This window comes from Neopelma chrysocephalum, unplaced genomic scaffold (genome assembly GCF_003984885.1).
Source record: "Neopelma chrysocephalum unplaced genomic scaffold, ASM398488v2 Primary Assembly neopelma1_76, whole genome shotgun sequence".
NCBI classification, from domain to species: Eukaryota; Metazoa; Chordata; class Aves; order Passeriformes; family Pipridae; genus Neopelma; species Neopelma chrysocephalum.
The window spans coordinates 550,273-571,528 of record NW_020897737.1 but is presented as its reverse complement, the minus strand read 5'-3'; the positions used below and the strand labels follow the sequence as shown (position 1 = coordinate 571,528).

The 21,256-nt window shown below is 42.4% G+C and overlaps 1 protein-coding gene across 2 annotated transcripts in view; it reads left to right on the top strand.

The window, feature by feature from the left end:
• The first annotated feature begins 29 nt into the window (after positions 1-29).
• Positions 30-21,256, top strand: part of GPM6B (glycoprotein M6B) — a 109,025-nt gene continuing 87,798 nt past the window's right edge. The window contains exon 1 of one of the 2 annotated variants that reach the window (XM_027688921.1): positions 30-166. In XM_027688921.1, the coding sequence (XP_027544722.1) occupies positions 163-166 (4 nt within the window). In that variant the 5' untranslated portion in view covers positions 30-162. The remainder of the gene's footprint in view (positions 167-21,256) is intronic. The other variant, XM_027688926.1, reaches the window with a different exon arrangement.

Sequence of the window (21,256 nt, the reverse complement as noted above, 5' to 3'; positions counted from 1 at the left end):
AGCCCGCCAGTGTGTGCGAGCTGCACTGCCGCCGCTGTCCTGCGCCGCCCGTCCCACCCCGGCACAGCCCGGCTCACCCCGGCACAGCCCAACTCGGCGAGGCACGGCAGAGCGAGACCCTGCCCTGCTCCCCCCGCACCACCCGGGCGACCAGAGCCAGCCATGGGTAAGCGAGCCGGGCTGCGGGGGAGCCGCCGCCGCGGGGCCGCAGGGGGAGCCGCGGGTGCGGGCGGGGAGGGAGCGGGGGCAGGTGCGGGGCAGCCCCGGGGGTCGCGGCGGCAGCAGCTGCAACCTGTTGAGCGCCCCGGCAGCGCCGGGGGTTGGGGGGAGCGGCCGCCCCTCCGTCCCCCTCGCTCCGCGCCGCTGCCACGGGAACTCGGCGCGGGGACGGGCGCGGGAACCTCCTGTCTAGCGGGGCAACGGGACCTCGCTCGCCAGCTGCAGAGCGCTCCCTTCTTCTGAAAATAAATCTGTGTTAACACGGGGTCGCGGAGCTGTGGTTTCTCCAGGCGGCTGTGCGCAGCCGGCCGGAGCGCGTCCCCCGCCGCGGTCCCGCAGAAGCCGAGGGGGTGCGGGGGCGACCGCCGGGCCGGAGCGGCCCCAGGTCTCCCCGCGGGTCCCGGTCCCGCCGCTCGGCGCTGGGACCGACTCGGTGTCGGACCGGCTGCCTCTAGGGGTAAGGCGGGGCGGGGGGAGCTGCTCAGCCCCTCTGCGCCAAACCCGCGTCCCTAGATCAGTTTTTGCGGGGGGTTGAAGTGTGGTCGGGAGAAGAGGAATAGCCTCGGGGGACAGGAAGGAGAGCCGACCTGCCTTCTGGAGATGGGCAGCGTTGAGTACGCCCGTGTGCTGGGCGTGATGCGTTTCGGTGTGAGCGTTAGGGAATCCTGCGGGCTATTGGGATAACGTGGTATGCTTTTCCCTCTTGCAGCTTGGGGTCTGCGTGGTGGAGGGAGTTGGGTGTGGATGGAAAGTGGCAGCTTCTGTTCCCAAACCTATGGGAGGGGGTAGCGCTTGCGTGAGTGTGTTAACAGGGGTAGAAATGGGGCCCTAGGGAGGGAAAGATTCGTAGTGCACATGGGTCACTCAGTAGTAGGCATTCACCTTGAGCATTCGCATCCTTTTAGCATGAGCCTTTTAGTGTGGGCTGCTTCTGCAAGCTCTCCTTCAACCAACAATATATCCAAATTAATTAAGTAATATTGAAAGTTATGAGGTTTGGGGGGGAAAAAAAAGACAAGACAGAAAAATGCAGCTGTATCTTTGGTTTAGTTTGCCAATGGCGTGTTACTGCTTAGAGGCTGCAGCTGCTAAAGCAGAGCTATCAGTGCATGCCCGAGTGTTAATATGCACATACTGACGCTGGCGCTGTCTCTGGTTTTAATTAAGAAGAAAAAAAATTAATTACTCATCCAAAGTGAAAGGAAGCTGACAGAATTCCTATGGTTGCTACTTTGTTAAATTAATTCGCATCACCTAATTCCTTAATTTCTAAATGCTTATTAACCGGTTTGTTCCCTAGCTTAGTGAAGATCAGACTCCTGTAGTATTACCATCTCTTAACTAAGTTTTTTAACTTTCAACACACCTTTCAGTGTATGTTAAAGAACTGATTCCTATGGCCTCTGCAACTCTGATGGGTGAAACAAACCAAACAGCTGTATCAAATCAGCATCAAAAAGCTTATTTTTTGCAGGCATATTCTGATACTCACTTTTTAGACTATGCTTTTCCTATGTGAACTTTTGGTATTAAGTGGAACTGCAAAGTGAAGAGCCTCTCCGCTGTCTAGACCTTACTATTCTTCTCTTACCTTACACTTTTACTTTACTACCATGGGTTAATGTCCAATAAATCTTGGAATGGGGATGGAAGAGGGAAAGAGAGAAAGGAATGTTTTTTAGTGCCTTATTAAGAGAAGTGTATTGATTTTTAAGATAACACATGTAAAATTGTTCATAAATGTCTTTGCTGCTAAGTGTGTGAAATTGATTTTTCTTCAGTAAATTAAGTTGCTAGCAGTTTGAAATCAAAAAGTTGTTTTAAGTCTTTGTCAGTGATTCATGTTGAGGAGAAGCACATTTTTATTTTAGTCCTAAAATCTTGCACAAACACCAAAGTTAGTCTTGCAGGCTGTGGGTATGCAACAGTGTATGAAACATATCATTTATGTCTGTATAGAATGTGTTGTCCTGAATGTAGCAGTTGGGGAAAAGAGGAGTGAAGAGAAGAAAACATTTCTTGAACATTTTGATCATAATGGTGATGATAACAAAAAACTCCAAGGTCTGTTGACTTCTTTGCTTAGAAGCATTGTTGGATGACCAAACTGTGCCTGACTGGGCAATGTCAGTTTGATCAGTCTGGAGAGGGGACTTAGAGCACAAATTTCAGATTAAATACTTCAAAAAGAAGTCACAAAAAGAAGCCTTTGTCAGCTGGGAATACAGTCCCCCATGAATACAAAGTTTTGTTTCTGTCATTGCATAACTGTTGCCTTGGCATTAGGTAGGCTGAGGCTGATGCGATTGTCTCGCCAGGACTTGTTTGGAGCCCCAGTGCTGTTGTTGAGCTTCCCGATCTGATGGCAAGGGTGTGTTTGATTGGTTCTCATTAGGGCCGTTTGATTGTCGTTGCTTGCACAAAAATTTTGTGTAGAACTGGCTTAGTAAAGGTGATTTTTCTTTCTTCATTTTTAGAGGCTGAGAGCCCACCACTGTCATTGATGTTCGTTGGGGTTTTAGCTCCCTCAATACTTCTGAAAGTTTGTCTTCAACACCACTTAGGGTTTGTGTCACCTGGAGGGAGGGTCGTCAGTAATAACCAGTGCAGTGCTTTGTGCATCTCCTCTCAGAAGTCCTACCTGTGGCCATCTTGCATGTAGAAAATGGGAAGTGGGCCTGTTACTTGACAAAATGAACAAAAATGCAGAAAATTTTTGTTCATAAGTGTTTGAAAAGCATGATACAGTGTAATTTCTTGGGAACTGTGTGTTCTCATAATTTTACACTTTTTCTTCTTTGTACTCCCCAAACTGTTGCTTTCAAATAAGAAAAGTGGTTGGAGCAGAGGAGGTACATGTATTAGGTTTTGTTTGTTGGTTTGTTAAGAAAGAGATACTGAGGAGAACACTGCAAACAGGGGATGAAATTAATGCCTATCAGACTGCTGCCTTGTGGAGTCTGCAAGCCCAGAAGTTCTCAGGGACATCACACTGTGCTGTGCTGGGGCCATTCCCTGTCCTTCACACCTTCTTCAGCACATCCAGCTCCCTCATCAGTTGTTCCTACATCCCTGTAGCTCTTCTCTGCATCCCAGAGGGGACCATCCCTTTCTTGTAGGCAGTAACCTCAGGAGTTCCACCTCAGGGGCTTCTACCACCCATAGAAATGGTCCTTGCTTTTACGTGAAACTTGTCTGAAGTAGGTTCAAATATGCCCTAAACCAGGCTTTCTTCTTAAAAACAGCTGGGAGCAAATACTGAAAGAGAATCAGTCCTCATTCTTTCTATTCAGTTATACACTTCATTCAGGCAGGAGCTGGAGTCTTTTGTGTCTAACATTAATAGTAAAATCTGATTAGCTTTGGTCATTAAGGGTGGCTGGATTTCAATTGCCAAGTGTTGTAGTCCATGTTTTCTTAAATCATACACCTCTTAAATGTAATTAACCTCATTCTTATTAAACTTAATATTAGTTTCTCTTTTTTTATCTTCTCTTAAAACTTGTGAAATGCAAAATTTTATACTGCTGCCCTTCCTCTATCTTCACAACACCTGCTTGTGCTGTTAAAAAGGCACTTAATTTTGCCTTCTCACTATAATCCTTCTTGTCTGAGAAGGAGGCGGAGGAGAAAATGTTGTGTATTTCTGATATTCTTAGTATCCTAAACAATTTGTGCTTTCACCATATTTACAGGTTCTCCCTCTTACTCTCTTTCTAAACATGTGGTTCTGTAATAGAGGAAGTCTGCTGCCTTGTGTGTGAATTCTGTGTCTGATAGATCTTGAATTGTTACATTTCAGAAAAACATCCTAGATTATGGATTACGTCCCTGGGAGATCTGAACTGTGTCAGTGCCTGATTACCTGTCTTTTTCAGAGTGTTTATAGAGTTTTTTAATCCAATTGAAGTCTGCAGGTGTCTTTCAATGTTTAAAGGACTTTATTTTTCTCAAATCAGTACCTTTTTTTCAAGTTTGCTTCCCTGTGTTATAATATGAAGTTGTCATGTTTCAAGCATAGGGTTTTTTATACAAATTTTTTCTATAACCTTTGTTTTTCAAGATTAATGCTTTCTAATCATAGAATGTTTTGGTTTGGAAGGGACGTTTAAAGATCAATTAGTCCAACCCTTCTGCCGTGAGCAGGGACACCTTTTCACCTGTTCGAAGCCCCATCCAGCCTGACCTTGAACACTTCCAGGGAAGGAACATCCAGGGATGGGGCATCTGCAACTCCTCTGAACAATATTTAGTAATATCTAAAGTCATTACTCTAAAAAATAAGCCCAGTGCCTATTTCAGGATAAGGTTAAAAAAAATTGACAATAAACTCAGTGAAGCCCACTCCTTGGTATCTCTTCTTCTCCTCATGCAGTGGCATCATGTTGTCCATGAGTGGGTGCACGTTCTCATAGCGAGGATTTTCTCTTCCCTGAGATACACAGCTGTTACAGCCAGATACAGAATCATTGCACGTATTGTATTTCCACTGATGGTTTTTGGATAAATATGTGTTGTTCTCTTTTTAGAAGTGTGAGAGCATTGTATCCAGTGAAATTTCACAGAGGTAAAGCATTTGCCGAAGGAGCTGCTGTGGGTTGTTGCGTTACCACATTCTCCATGATGGCTGCTCTTCCCATGGAACCTGATGGATTTCTCTTGTTTGACCTCCCCCATGTGCATCCTGGCTGTGTGTGCCCTTTGCCTTTCCTCAGACATGCACACACCTGGTCCCCGTTAATGCATCCCCAGCACCTGCCCAGGCAGCACATCACCTTGCTCCTCTGTGCAGCTCCTCAGCTGTTCTCACTGAGGTTCCAATAGCCTGCACAGAGCCATGGGAACTGCCTTCCTGTGAGTTACTCAAACCCACCCGCAAAAAATCTAACCCTTCAAGGTACCATGGTGTTAATGTTGTGGAAAATGTGTGAATATGCTTATTAGTGCACTTTCAACATAGGTGCTTTTTATCCTGGAGTGTGGGGCTCAGGCTCACTCCTTATGAAGCAAATGGCATCTCGCTGGGGTTCCAGTTGGGTGAGGTGTGTGGTGACACATTTGGGAAGTGGTTCTCCAGGGTTCACTGAAGTGTGCTTGTGGCTGGATTGGTTTGAAGGAAATCAAAATTCTTTCTGTTCTCCTGGCTGGTTCCTTAAAATATGTTCATGTATGAGTGCCTCTGGGTTTGAGCTGGTGTAAGCAAATGTAAGGAGAGACAGTTTATTTTCCATGTGGGACGTCCAAGATGGTTGTATTAAAGTAATGGGTCTCAGCTGAGCCTGTGAGGCTCTTTACAGATGCAGAATCCTGTGCTGGGAGCATTACTGGGTCAATACCCACTGTGGTCAAAAGGCAAAACAGAGCCACGTCTATCTTGTAAGGTGGCTTATTCCAGGTCATGTGCAATGTAGCCTGTGGCCCAGAGGAAGCAAACTTGATTTGACAGTACCCAGTGAGGAGTCCACACCTCCTGATCCCCTCTTGACCTTTCTTCTGCTGGTAGCAATGAACCTCAGACAGCTTGGATGCAGGGATGGCTGTGCCAGTCAAAATCCTGTCACCCCTCCCCTGTAAACACACTGAGCATTAGTGGAGATGTCACCATTCAGTGCAACAAATAGGTAGCATGCTATGCACCACTTAGTTCTCAGCTGTTTGTTACTTTCTATTGCTGCTCTGTCTTGGTGCTTTGGCAGTCTTCCTCTCCATAATTATTTGTCTCTTGGGTTTTAGGCTCAAAAGCTTGCACGGGGAGTTGTGGCTTGGGAAACATTTACAAGCAACACAAAGAACTACGAGAATTCAACATCTTTTGTTCTCCCTGGTTTTGGAGCTGTTTGACTAGCAGCAATTTCAAAGTGTGAATGGAGCTTACGTTTCATTAACAGAAAGATGTGCCAGATGCAGAGCTATCAAGAGCTATAAACCTCAGTGCCTTGCTCCACATTGGTTGTGGGTGTGTTTGTTTTATGCTTTGATAATTGTGTACATGTGACACTTGGAAATTTTAGCCAATGTACAGCCAATGACTTTCAGGAATGTGTTTGTACTTTAATGTTTGGGATTTTTTTTATTTGCCTGAGGGGAAGATGTTGAAAAGGACTGTGGTTCAAAGATAGCTGGGACCTGGGTCATGAATAAGACTGGACTTCTGGAAGTTATGAACTGATTTGAAGTATTCCAAGTAAGATACATCCTTCATAATTTTGGGGGTGTTTTGAGTTTTTTTTAATGTTTATTAGGTACATAGAGCAATCATTGCATATTGCAGCCAAACACTCGTTTGTGTATACATTCCTTCAATGCCAGTGGAAATATAAGAATTGCCTTGGTGTAAACCATACGTAAATCAGAGAGTTGGATTGCACTGAAGACAAAGAGTGTTAGGCAAAAAAAAAAAAGGGAAACGTGTGCAGTTAATGGCTTGGGATTAAGGAAGCAGCTGGCTTGCCTTCCAGGTGCTGGCCTGTGGATTGACAGATAGAAAGGACACCTTGTGTTAACAATGCAGCTGGTTGGGAGATCCAAAAGGTGGAGTAAATGATGGGAGTCCAGCCAGAGGAGGATTACATTTTGAGTAGTACGCTGGTTTTCTCAATATTGGAAACATACCTTTGGGCTTATTGGTTGTTTTGCTGAGCTGGAGCTGTGGAGCCTGCCACCGATGGCTGACTGAGGAGGAGTCTGACTCCCTCGTGCTGCCAGCAAGGCAGAGCTAACTGGCACTCTCCAGTGCCTGGTTTTACCTTTTAGGCTATATTTTTGTCAGCTTGCATGCGAGCAAGTTCATCGAGGCTTTTCAGTCCTAATGCTGAGTGTGCATCAGAATCAGTGAAGCTGCTGGGTGCAGGTGAGCATAGGTTGCTTGCAGTCACCTGCTGACACCCTTTGGAAGCTCGCTTGGGAGGGTGGCTGCTGTTGGATCTTAGTTATCTCTTCAAGAGTGATTTCCCGCCTTTTTTTTTTTTTAATTCTTTGGGTTTATATTTGTTTTGCTTTCTGATGGGACACAAGTATTTTAAGACAGTGCTTTCATCACCTTAAGACTTCTTTTTAAAGCATCGTAAGTTCTAGGTTCTGGGCAGCGCTGTCAGGATTTGCTCGAATGAAGTCCTGGGCACACACCATGCTGACAAACACCATGCAAGTCTGAACTAGTGCAGAGCACTGACTGGATCTTCAATACTTTTTTGTAACTTGTATACTAAAGTAATTTTAACTTTCTTGTTCATTGTGTTTTCTGTATATTATGTTCGTAGATTTATTTTTTGTTTTTTTCTAAGGAATAACTTTTAGAATCTTTTAAGTGATTGCTGTTTGTGTGTAAACTTACACTTTTGTTACCAAAACTGTGTTGACATAAGTGTCATGCACTTTCCCAAACAAAAGCGTAGAATGAGTTGTTGTATTTGTTAAGCGCACAGCTGAAAATAAGTTTGCCACATGGAACTTCCCTTGTGGGAAATTAAATGCTTTTCTTGAGCTGTGTAGGCATGTATTACCAAAAAAAAAAAAAAAAGTCATGAGGAAAGAGAGATGACTAGTGGGAGTATTTGGAGTTGAGAACTTTTGGTGCAAGCACAGGGATCTGCTCCAGCACATCCGTCAAGAATCCATGACTTGCAAGGTGTAACAAACAAGAAGACTTCATGCAACATCTGCTTAGGCTCTGTGATGGGCGCTGATACAAAAGCCTTGAAATATCTGAGATATTTGTCATACTGTGTCAGGGGAATGTAACAGAATATAGTACGTCGTTTATTACTGCCTGCCCCAGCCAGTAAAGTTATTAGGTACTAAAGCTGATAACAGTTACATCGAGCCAAAGTTTTACGTAAGCGAACACAAGGAATGCAATGTAGAGGGGGCTTTGCTCTATATGGCTGATGTAGCCTGTGTTAGCAATTATTTCCCTCATGCAGTGTGTACCTTCACTTCATAGACATTTCTCCCATTCTGTGCTGAAATTGAAATGGCGATTTCTCATGCTTGGTAATTGTCTGATGAAAGTCACCCAATTAAGATAATGTCTGGAAACTTAAAGAAATAATGATGTGGAATGAAAAATAGCCAGTTAAGTTATTTTGCTGGGTTTAGTCTGCAATTTTTAGTCTCTCTCTTTAAATTATTTTTAAACAGTTTGAAAATACCCATTTTTCTCCTCAAACTTTATCTGTGAGAAACATATAATAGATATTTAATCTTTAACCTCCTCCTGAAATTCTTTGAGGTTTTTCATTTTATCTGCCACTGATATGCTTGCAACACCATGTTTGAGAAATTGTTGTAATCTGCCACATACTGAATTCCTCTTACTCCTCGGTGGAAACTTCAGGGAAGCAAAAAAGAACAATGAAGGAGTAAAACAAACTCTTAAAAGCACTAATTTAAAATAGCCATGGCAGACTGAAGGTAGGTATTTGGGGAGTGGGTGGAACTGAAATAAAAGACAAATAAGGTGGCAGCACGAGACTCAAGACTCAAATGATTTTAGCCTTAAACAGTCTGCAGATTTCATTAAAGTTATTTTATCTTCCTGTAAAACTTTATTTCTGGATTTTCTTAGGTTTCCTATGGCTGTTGTCATAAAATCTGCTGAATGTTTTTCCCATTACGGTCAGGTCCCCAGCGTGCCCAGCATGGTTTAGGCTCTTTTCATCATTCACGAAGAGAGGAAATTCTGCACATCATGGTCAAACCTTGTCCTTCCCTCCCTCTAGGCTGTTTTCTACCAGGTTTTGTGGACAGGCTGTGTGTGTGGGTAGATAGTTCCCTACCTACCTTATTCCTTTTGGTATTTGATCCTCCACTGAAGACTTTCTTCCTGAAGTGGCAGCCAGAAGCGCGGGCTGGTTTTGCATGCATGTGATTCACTCGTGGTAGATGAGCACAGTTGTGACTGTGACTTGTACTTCCAAATAAGTGATGTACCTCTCCTAGAGATACAAAACACAGAAGACATTGGAAGAAATATCTTTAAAATAAACAGAAAGTCAGGAGACACTTTCTTAAAGCAAAATTAAGTGCTTTACTGGAGGGAATTTGGAGTCTTGGATTTCTATTTCAGCAGTAATGAAAGGGCACAGCACACGTGGAATATTAAATGTTGTTGCCAAGGCTAACAGGAATGTCCCAGCTGCTGTTAAAACCTGGCATATAACTGTGTTAATTACTGCACACTGAGTCTTCTTTTCTGTTCTTATAATAACATACAAAGAAAAAAGTTCCGAAAAATACCAGTGTAGTTACAGTCAGTACTAGCTACTTCTACCCCTTACAAAAATGCGTTTAGTTGATGAATCTATTTTGTTTCATGTTTGATGTTAGATAGCATAGGTGTTTTTTGGCTGTAGAGATACCTGCCAAATTGGTTAGTATGATGGCTGTAGGATGGCAATTTACTTTCTGAAGATTACCTACCCTCTTAGAAAAAATTATGTTCAAAGGGGTTATTTGCCACAGAGTTGTTAGGGTTTAACTGAGGGATGAGAATGGAAACAATACCTGAGTTTCTGTTAAAAAAAAAAAAGAAACAAAGAAACAAAAGAAAGTTACCAGCTACTTGTAAATGTGGTATCTTTGTTCATTAGTTACTTCTTTGGCATACCAAATGGGTCCCTGGGTAGGACTCCTGAGAAGAGACTTACGTGGACTTCTTATAGAGATGCAGAAGGGGAGAAGCAGTTTTCCAGCCAAAATGTGAGTTCCCAAAGAATTCCTTCCTCTTTGTCATCATAGAAGGCAGGTTTATCGATTCAGAAAATGCCATCATGCTTGCTTAAATTCTCATCTACTGTAATCTTTCCTAAAATACTTGATCCTTAACCCTTTGTTTTTTAGGGAAGAGAATGGTAAGATTAGTAGGAGGGAAGCATGCCTTTTTCCTTCCATACGTGTTCGCGAGCGTGACTGCTGTGCCCACTTTCCACATGGTCAGTAGTCTGTCTTCTGCATGTGTGAAACGTCCCTTATGTTAGCTCCTGTACCTTGTAAATAAAGTGTTTTCTATTGCCTTACTCAGAAAATATGTCAGGCATTTCGTTGCATATGCTTCATTGCTCCAACATTTGTGCTTTGCATTTGCATGTGGTTATTAGATCTCCATGGAGAGAGATCTCTTCTCCTTACCCAAGTTTAAACACAGAAGAAAAATCAAAGAATCATAGAATGGTTTGGATTGAACAGTAACTTAGAGATTATCCAGTGCCAACTCCCTTGCTGTGGGCAGGGACACCTTCCAGTAGACCAGGTTGCTCAGAGCCCCATCCAGCCTGGCCTTGAACGCTTCCGGAGATGGGGCATCCACTTCTCTGGGCAACCTTTCTAGTGTCTCACCACCCTCACAGTAAAGAATTTCCTCCTGGTATCTAATTTAAAGCTGTCCTCTTTCAGTTTAAAGCATTACCCCTTGTCCTATCACTACACTCACTGATAGAGTCCCTCCCCATCTTTTCTGTAGGCCCCTTCAGGTACTGGAAGGTGCTACAAAGTCTCCCCAGAGCCTTCTCTTCTCCAAGCTGAACAACCCCAATTCTCTCAGCCTGTCTGCATAGGCAAGGTGCTCCAGCCCTGTGATCATCTTGGTGGTTTCCTCTGGACTCACTCCAGCAGGTCCATGTCCTTATTGTGCTGAGAACCCCAGGGCTGGATGTAGTACTCCAGGTGGGGTCTTACCAGAGCAGAGTAGAGGGGCAGGATCAGCTCTTGACCTGCTGGCCACACTGTTTTTGATGCAGCCCAGAGTACAATGGGCTTTCTGGACTGCAAATGCACGTTGGTTCATACCCAGTTTTTCACTCACCAACACACCCAAGTCCTTCTCAGCAAGGCTGCTCCCATCCACTCATTGCCTGGCCCTGTATGCATGGTTGGGATTGCCTCAAGTGCAGGACTTTATACTTGGCCTTGTTCAGCTTGTGTTTATTTGCCATTTTCATATTATTTTCTTGTATCAGGCTAAATCACTGGCATGACAGCAGTATCCCAAAATGGAATTGATCCTGAGCTGCTGCATGTGGTCCCAGAGACATTCAGACTTTTTCTTTTTTGTGACTTCCATAGTCACAAGTGGACTTGCAGCAGGAACCTTCGCTCTTCAGTGGCAGACAGGGATGAAGCTGTGGTGCTTAAAGCCTTCAGGCTTGGCAGCTGCTGTGGGTCCTGCTTTGTCCTGAGGGAGATGGCTGGAAAGAGCACCCCAGTGATAGCCTGCTTCCCAGGCTTCCCACAGCACTTAGGACATACCGTGACAGTGCTTCCTGCTAGGAGATACTGGCAATTAATTTAAAATCCTTCCCCTAGGTCATCATGACTTTTAAGGAGCTTTTGCACTTACTGTCTCAGAAACCCCCTTTCTTACTTGAGCATGACCTGCCAAGGCAGCTGTGTTTCTTGTAAGCATTGAAGTTAATGATACAAAACATGAAGCTTGAGAGAAGGAGATCAGGATTACAGTTCTTCTTAGCTGTGTACTCACTGTCACTAACCCTTCTGTGGGAGACTAGCATGATCAGGGCTTTTTGTGGCTGCTGGACAAAGTGTAAGGCTTGGCTTGGGCATCTGTGATCCTTTCTGCAAGGGCTTTTCAGGATGGTGCTCGTATGGCCTTTCTGGGCTTAGCATGAAACAAGGCAAGCTTTATTTTATTTGCTGGTGCCTGTTTTTGTTGTTTATTTGGTTTTTTTATGGAATGCAAAGGAAAAAGCTTTTTTCAGATGTAACAGCAACATTGCATAAAAGGGTCTTCCTTGTGTTTGTGCTGCTGCCGACACACGCTTTGGCTAAGTTAAGCCCTGTGGAGTAGGTGGCTTTGAATCAGAGGGTAATCATGATGCCCCTGTATGTGCTATGGCACAAGCTGCGCAATGTGGAAATCTGGTAGTGTTCTGTCTGGACTGTGTAGGTTCTTTCCCATCAGGGTGCATATAGTAACCTAAACTTACCTCTTAACGTAACCTTGAATGGGCCATCAACTCACTCAATCACACATTGGCATGCAGACTTTTTCATTCCCACTTTTGCTTAGGAATTCCATCTCCTGCTGTCTCCTGCATGTGGGCTTACCTGTATTTGCATGGTAGGATTTTGTACAAGGAAATACCTTCCCAAATATTAGCCCCAGCAGCTGTACCCCTGTGGAGGCATGTGGAAGAGGCAGGGCAGCAGTTGCCAGCAGACATCACCACCATCCTTTGTTTCCCTCATAGCTATGGTGACCCTGGATGTGAGACCAGGAATGTATGCACTGGAGATGATTTAAGGAAATGTGCAGCACTGCATACTAATTAATTTGGGTCATGGTACTCATAGGATAAGCACAGCAGCTTCCTTCCTCCCAAGTGGTTGCTGTGATTCTGATTTGAACCCTTTTGGTTTATGCCAAGAAAAAAACTTCACAGTAATTAAAATTAACCTGACCTGCTTTAGAGGAGCCTGGTTTGAATTAGGGCATAATTATTAACTCTAGCAGTATTTGGCTTTGCTAAATCTTTCCCTTTCCTTCCATGTTGTTCACTCCCTGCCGCTCCATCAGCTCAATAACGTCTGCTGGAGTAGTATCTATTTATAGGAGACCCCTCATCTCTGTAGAGGAGACCAAGACTTGGCTAACACATACCACAAACCTTGGTGGGACACTGTCAGGAGTGGGGTGTCTGCTGCAGATCTTGATGGCTGACAGGGTATTGCATTATCCCATCTCCAGAAAGCCAGGACCATGGGAGTAGAAAATGGGGAGTGAAAAGGTAACTTTATTGTGTGCCTAGCTGACCTGAATGCTGTTGTTCTCATGGGCATCTAAAATAATTAAAATAATCAGACTGCTTGGCGTTTACAGCATTAAATCCAAGTCCTTTGGGCTTTAAGGGCATTGCTTTTTGTATCCATGTGTGGGAAATTCAAGAAAAAGCAAGAGTGCAACAGAGTTTTAATCTCGAATTATGGAAGTTCTGTTGGTTTGAAGGCTCAAAGTCCCTTGCTTGTGGTTTTCTTTCACGTGAACTAGATGATGTGCCCATTTTGTTCTTTATATGTAGATGACACCATTGAAAAGTATCTTCAAGCCCTCTTTGTGAAGTGGGTAATCTGTGAACATGAGTTTTCATCAAAAAATGGAATAAAGGTTTTTTTGTAAAGAAGCGTTTTGCATCAGGTTGTCTTGCCATCAGGTCGCTGGTTTGAAATGGAGTGCCAGTTTCAAAGTCTCTCATGTGACAACTGTGCTACTTGTTTTCCAAGGCATTTTTCAGGCAGGAGGCATTGGAAGCTGCTAAAGAGTTTTCACAAATTCTTCTCTGGTGTGGTGCCTGGATGCTTTGATGCCCCTGCCTTGTTCTGCTGTGCCATACAGTGGTGTGGTAAGACCCTCCGTGTCTGTGATCCCTGGTGATGGAGTGAATATGCTTTTTTCACTGTTGTTTGTTTTTACAGTGTTTAAAAAGTTGATGCTACCAGAAGAACAAAAAACAGTAGTTTTTTTTTTTAGCCCAGCAAGCAGGGCACTTGTACTAGAAAGATCTTTCTGTCAAGAAATTGAGACATCCTTTGTGGAAAAAAATATTTGAAATGCACATTGTGGTATGCTGCCTCTTTTTTCCTCTGAAAGATTTGTCTCTGCAATGAAATGAAAGTGATCTTCAGTTTGAAGGCTCATATTGGACATTCCCTCAGCTTGGGAACAATTGGAAAGCAAAGAAAATGTAGGAGTTGTACAGAGAGGCTGTATTTTGGGGTCTGATTTTCCCTGATTCTTCCTCTGAAGTTCTAATTTATCTTTGGAAAGCATGAGAAACTTGAGGTCACTTAACATAATTTTCTTTTCTCCTGTAAAATGATTAAGCATTGATAATCTCTAAACATGGCAGTCCCTTCTCCCTTTTTGAAGAATCACATTTTTGCAAGGTATCATTAACCTCCACTAACAGTGAGATGTCTCATGCTCTTTAGAGAGGGTATCTCTGCTGTCTCCTCGATTTCTGGGCAGGAGGTAGATTAGCATCTTTCAGAGAGATGCAGGCGTCTAATTCTTAAGCACTGCAAAATCTTTGCTTTTGGTTCCTGCTCCTATCCAGCCACTGTCTTTTGTAGTCCTTGAATGGTGAAAAAAATTCACAAGACCTGCTATTATTTTGGAGGCTTTTGCTTGCTCTTGGTTTTCTGAGCATTTAGTGGCTGGTAGTTACTTCAAATTTTCCCTCTTCAGTGGTGATGAATGGAAATCTACTTTCTGGGGTTTTTTTTCTGTTTCATAACAAAAGATGCAGTTTTTCATGCATGCTTCAGAACTGGGACTTGAGCTGGGCACCAGATCTTGATAAGCTTGGTGACGGTATTGCAAGAGGCAGTTCTAGTGTAGGTAGCAGGCCTCTCTTCTTGCATGACTAGTACCTTTGCTCTCGCTTTGGGGAAAAAAAGGCTGAATATGTACCACACTACCCGTCCCTGCTTTTTACACTCTTCTCTTTTGTACAGGGATTACTGTTTCAGGTCTACAGGAAAGCACAAAGCCTAGGCAAACTCTGAGCCTATAACACCTATGAAAGGCCTATGTTTTAAGGAAGCATGTCTGAAACTGAAACAAAACAGGGATCAGGTTTTTTGGTAGGTGGTATCTATTTCGATAAAGCTGATGTGTCTGGAGGAAAAGTGTTGTCACACTTTTGACAACACTTGTAGGGACAGTACATTTTAAACTATCAGAGTGCTCTGTGTTTCTTTCCCCATCTTTTCTACGTAGTGAAACAAAATCTTGCTATAAATTTATTGTCTGCATTTGAGTGATGTCATATGTCTGTGTGATACTTGCATGCATTCCCTGTTCAGTCACTAAAGAGGCTCCATAAATGTTTAGTTTAAAACCAATAAATTTGAGGGTGGGGGAATGGGGATTTTCACGCTATGTCATTAAGGAAACGTTGCAAAACTGACGTAAGGATCATTATTTTTTTACTCTGCAAGCTCTGCATATTTCAGGCAAACTTTGCCATAACGGAGCAGTTAGGAAGCGGTGGTTAGTGGGTCAGACAGGCCCAGGGGGCTAAATTGGGTTTTGTTCAGCTAAATGCTAGTGCTTTTTAATCAACGCTGAATTTTGCGTGCAACACTCACTTCCTTCCCCAAAGCCATAACAAAAAAAAGAGGGTGTTCAATTGGGTCATGCACAACATCTGTCCTTTACTAAATCAGTTAGGGAGTTACCACAGCGAGGGAAGAGAAGCTGCCTATAACTACTGTTAGAGCATCTTTTCGCCACTGTGGCTTTGGTGGTCTGGTCCAAGCAACTGTCAATAAGTTCTGTGTGCAGTCCACAAACTCCCTTTAGAAGGAAGAGGAGAATTTCCTTTTATGTTTTGTGCAGCATTTTTACAACAAGCGCAAACTTCCAACACAACAGTGTCATGAAAATTGGAAGTGCAATTAATTTACAGTGCTATGAAATAATTACATAGATTTCTTTTCTCCCTGTACAGCTTCCTTAGGTGTTAGGCTGCTTCACACTAAGGAATTGTTTTTATCAAATCTCTCTGCTGCCACCTGTTCAGTCTCTAGTAAATGTAATTAGTGTGATGGTAAAATGACAGAGGCTTTGGCCTCTCTTGTCTAGAGGTTTTATATATTCTCTACCATAGACTGTGTGTTAATTGGGCTATCCTGATAAGTTTCAATTTTCCTTGATACGGGCCTTTTTTGACAAAAGGCTCCGTGGAGGCCAATTTCATTTTTTAAAAAGTCCATTGCAGTATAAAAGCTTCAGTGAACATATAATACAGGCATCTTTGGTTTGAAGTTTTTAAGTTCAGCTGAACTTCTTCAAATTAATGGGAGTTTATTAAGTTCATCACCCAAAGCAGACTGAGTCTGTGCTATATTTAAAGCTAAAATTTAATCACAATTTACTGGATACTTAGTGGTGTCTTCCGTAAAGGAACCTAAGAGAAAAAAAAAGGGTAGTTTTCTTTTTTGAAGTTCTGAAGTAATTCACTCTCTTCCATGAGAAGAAATACGAGGATCTAGTTTGAAGAGACCCGCAAGGATCATCATAGCCCAACTCCTGGCCTTGTGCAGGACCATCCCCAAGACTCACACCGTGTGCCTGAGAATATTGTCCAAATACTTCTTGGACTCTATCAGGCTTGGTGCTGTGACCACTTCCCTGGGAAGCCTGTTCCAGCACCCAACCACCCTTTGGGTGAGGAATCTTTTTCTAATATCCAACCTAAACTTCCCCTGACACAACTTCCAGCCATTCTCTGGTGTCCTGTCACTGGTCACCACAGAGAAAAGATCAGTGCCTGCCCCAATGCTTCCCTTCATGAGGAAGTTGTAGACTGCTGTTGTCTTACTTCTGCAAAGAACAAGGGAATTGGTTTTGCCTTGTTTTGGGTGAAGAGCTTAAAAATAAAAGCAGTAATTATTGTTAGAGGGTGTTTTTCTACAAAACGTTATGGCAGTGCATGATTTCCTCATGAAACTTCCAAATACAAATAGTTTGAAAAGTAAAGAAGATTGTTTTGAACTAGATAACTCCTCTCTGGAAAGCTGGGGCTAGTTGCCTTCTCATAACGCTCAGTGTTGGCTCCTCCTTTCCCATTATATCGCAAGCTGCAGAGAGGCGGTGGGTGCTAATGGAAGTATGAAATTCATATTTTAAAAGCCCCAAACAAACATGCTAAAATATGAAACCAAATGCACACTTATTTAAATAACTGATTCTCAGAGGGGAACTGTGTTTCAGGGTACAACCTCTTAGCATCACATGCTTGTTAATATGGAAATCTGTCTCAGCTAAAAAACGCATTGATAGATGCGTCTCCTTAGATGCACCAACAAGCAGCCTTGTGAGCTTGAGAGGTAATAGTTGGTATACTTGGCTGTAGAACATACAAGGAATCTGCTAGATCAGGGTCTGTATGCGCATGCTTGCGTTAAAAAACATGTTGGAAAATACCTGTGCACAGCAGGTAGAATTTAGCTGATTTGAGACTTTGCGGTAGAGTTTCACCATTGCAAATGCTTGCTTGCTTTAATGAACGGGAAAAGTTGTATTTTGTGTTACACTTAGAAGCAGGAAAAAAAAGGTATGGAGTGTTGTTTAAAGCATAACTTGGAATAATTTTTATTTGGCTGAAAAATTGCATTAAAGACCCAATGAAATACTTCCTTAGCTTCATCTTTCAGATAAGTAGTTACAGAAATATGCATTGGTATTTGATAATCCAGGAAACAACTTGTGATTATAATGAGATCTACAAAGCACGTTTCATGTTATGAGTGCAGTCTTGGAAATGTGGTTGAAGAGCACCACCATGGAAATGAAGTACGATGCAACTTGGATGCAAATGATTAAGCTTATGTAGAGAAATGGTTCGTGAGAGCATGGCTACTGGCCTCTAACAGATGTTTCAGGCTAGCAATGGGGCAACATGCATACAAACTTTGGCTTGGAACTCTTTTTCTTTCCAGAACCACAAAACACTTTCTTTTTGCAAGTCTGTTAGCAGCTACCACTGCTTTCCATCTAGCACTTAAATACATTGTAATAAGTAAAATCTTGGTCTGCGGTGGAGATTATATTTATAATTTCAAAGTTTTTGCTGTTTCATAGTTGCAAAATACATTCATTAAAACCAAGGCTTCTGACAGAGTCACAAATATGGTGGGAAGTGCTGAATTGATAGCCAAGTCTGCAGGAGAACAGGCTTTTCTGAGTTGCATTTTTCGGTCTTTTGTAAAAATGCAGAGACACCCCCAAATGCCAGTTAATTTTTCAGTAAAGAAGTGCTAGCAATTACTCTTACTGCAACCTTTCTGGATAATAATTCTTATACAGATAGCTCCCCTTATATGTGCATTTAATGGCATCAGCTAATTCTAGAATACATACACTATTTCAAAACTGTATTATATTTTGAATAAACTGTCATCTCTGAAATGCTGAAACTCCTTTAGATATAAGAGTACATAAACCTACATGTAGCAGCTAGGTGGCAGAAACTGTGCCTTTTTAAAATAAAGTGGCACTATAAATGCAACAGTGTTGCTTTGTAGTGACTCTTCAGTTTCCTTTAAAGAATTTCGTGATACCTTTGTATTGCCACAGTGTATCCTTTGAGAAGACGAAAGGAAGCAACATCCTTTGGTTTTATTGATGGCATCTTTAGGTGTCTGAATGGTCAGAAATAGATTCTTCTTTTGCATGTCTGCCATCTGTGTGGTTATAAAAGAAAAATAGCTGAGAGATGTCACCTTGTGCTTTTACCAATGACTTTCTTAGTGTCTGCTGTCAAGTCGTTTACCTGTCATACCTTGTAAACTATATACGTACACCAGTTAAACATTATAATGCAACAGTTATGGGGGGGAAATGGGGCAGGGGAGTGGGGAAGGGAGATTTTTTTCAATTTTGAGATATGTTACTGTTTCAAAAAGTAAATCAACCTCAAATGGAAATGCAGCTGGTAAAAAATACTATGCCCTGATAGAATATTCTCTAAACTCAGTTGATTACTGCAATTCCACATAGGGCTTGTTCAGTCCTTTGCTGGGCACTGCTTACCAGCAGAAGTGGTCAGACATTTTGGTGGATTGCTTTAAATTCTTTGACCTTCCAACCTTTTTATGTAGAATCTAACTGACGGCCACTGTGATTGGGATAGGAAGTCAGAGAAAACTTAAGCTCAACTCTGCACAGATGTCTGAACTTTGAGACAGGGCCATCGTTAACACTGGCAGCTATTAGACTGAAGCAATAAAATGGTTAGGATGAAACCCTTGCTTTCCTGCATAAGAAACTCCATAGGGTTCTTCAGCTGTACAGTCATAATGGTGATACAAAGAACAGTCAAGTTTTTTGAGTTAGAAAACAAAGCAAAAAAACCTCTAGCAATGACGGCCCAGCCTGCTGGGTTTTCCTTCTGCATAAAACATTGGCCCAGCAATGTGTGAAGGGGTCATATAACCTGTGAGCTACCTGTGCTGTGTCAACAGCACAAAAAGTACTTTTGTGTGCACCATCTTATCAAAGTTACACAAATTATCTTGTTTTAAGAGTGCAGTAGAGTTACCTAGGAGGAACCAAGGTATTTTGCGTGACAGGTTGGGAAATAAATGCCTTGTTACAAAATGAGATGTTTTAAGAAAGTGCTTGAGGATGCAGAACTCAAGCCTTCTCTAACTGAACACTGTGTGCAACAGCTCTCTTAACTCTTGAATTTCCAAAATGCTTGATTTCTTAACAGTCGGGTTGGTGGGAATTTGGAACATAAGAGCTGCAAGATAGTTCATTTGTTGTGATGTTTAAACTTCATTAAATGTTAAACTAAATAGGATTATATAACTTTAGTCGATTCAGAAGACAACATGCAAGTTTTCCTAATAGCTGAAATTGTCAAGAGAAGGGTATCCTAAACAGTAGTGAGAGGGAACTGTGTATCTTACATGTTTTGAACACTGAGGAACACAAGTCTTATATAGCAGTTAAACAATTTGTACAGTCACTGTAAAGTCCTTTCAGTCAATCTTGCTTTTTAATGTCAGTTTTGGACATCAGATTAAAGGGTGGGCTCAGTTCAGCGCAGGCTGTGTCTCACCTAAAAAATCCATTGCGCAGGCTGGAAAGGAAAAAGACCTTTCCCCAAATCTTCGTTCGCGAAGATGGGCCATTATTATATTATTGAGAGAGCATTGTTTTTGACTACAAAGAGTGCCGTCTGATTAAAATGTTCTTGAGAATCTTCCCTTTTTTTACAGGAACAAGCACATTGACATAGCTAAGCTGTTCATTAAGGCAATGTGCTGTAGCTGCCAAGCTCATGTGATTTACATGAATTTGAAGTTGTATCTGTACCTGTTTCTTGTTTTTATGACTTTGAACAAATGAGCTGAATTCTTTTATCACAATTCTCTTTCATTTGTTTATATAATCAAGATGCTTAATGGGTAATTACTATCTTCAGAATGCTTCAGTGCTTAAATGGAGTCTGATGCTGAAGGGGTTCCTCTGGAAAACATGTGATTTAAGAGTTGCAGGTTTGAATCGTACTTGTTCGTAGTATTATCAACTACTGTGTGTTTTCACTCTCCAAAAGAGTGATATCTGAAAAGGCTTATAAATCCTGACACATTGGTTTCTTCTGTTGCAACTATCAAGCAGAAGATTGGAAAACAAAATGGGTGGTGGCTGAGGAAAGAGACATTGCCTTGCCTTTCAGATACCAATGGCGTATTTTTCCTGCAATTTAGTTTCCTTCTAGCACTCTCTGGCATGTTGTCTTTCGTCCCTGCCTTTCCATCTATGCTAGTCTAACTATGAAAGACTTACAGTTTTTTATCATTTAAGAGGAGACAAAAAAAAACCTCTACAAAACAAACCCCAAAAACTAAGCAAGAAAAAAAACCTGGAGAAGTCCATTGCCACATCAGAATTTTGATTTGAAACTCTCTGGATCTTCAGAAATATGAAGCATGTCCCAGCTGCCGAACAGCCTGTTGTTGCTTTGTGTATTTACATGAGAAGGCTGAGCTGCATGGTCATCCAGTTGACAGAGGGACCTCTGCCTCTGCTATGTGACTGAGAAAGAGCTGGCTGACAGGGTTTAGGATTTTGAAAAGAGTAACTGCATTTCCTGGAGTTTGTATGCTTGGCGGCTCTTGAATGGAGAAGCTCTTCTACTCTTTCCTGGTCTTAAGACATGCAGTCCCTTTCTCTTTGTCTGCCCATCTTTAAAGATGAATTTTTCCTTGTGCTGTGCAAGTGAAGTTAGCTGTACTCTGTTAGTGGTCATTCAAAGGATGGGAGAGACCCTGCAGCTGGAGCAGGGAAGAAGTACATCTGCTGTGAGCCCTTGTGAGGCTCTAGTCCCTGTTCAACTGGTGGCCGAGTGACCTGGGTTGAAGAGGAGAGAGAGGGGGATTGCAGTAGAGTTGGGAAAGGCTGCATATGGGGGAAAAGTGGAAAGTCATGGGAAAAGAAGCACTTCCTGCATATGAGGTTATAAAAGAAAAAGTTGTCTAAACGGGAAGTGAGTTAAAATTTGTGCTT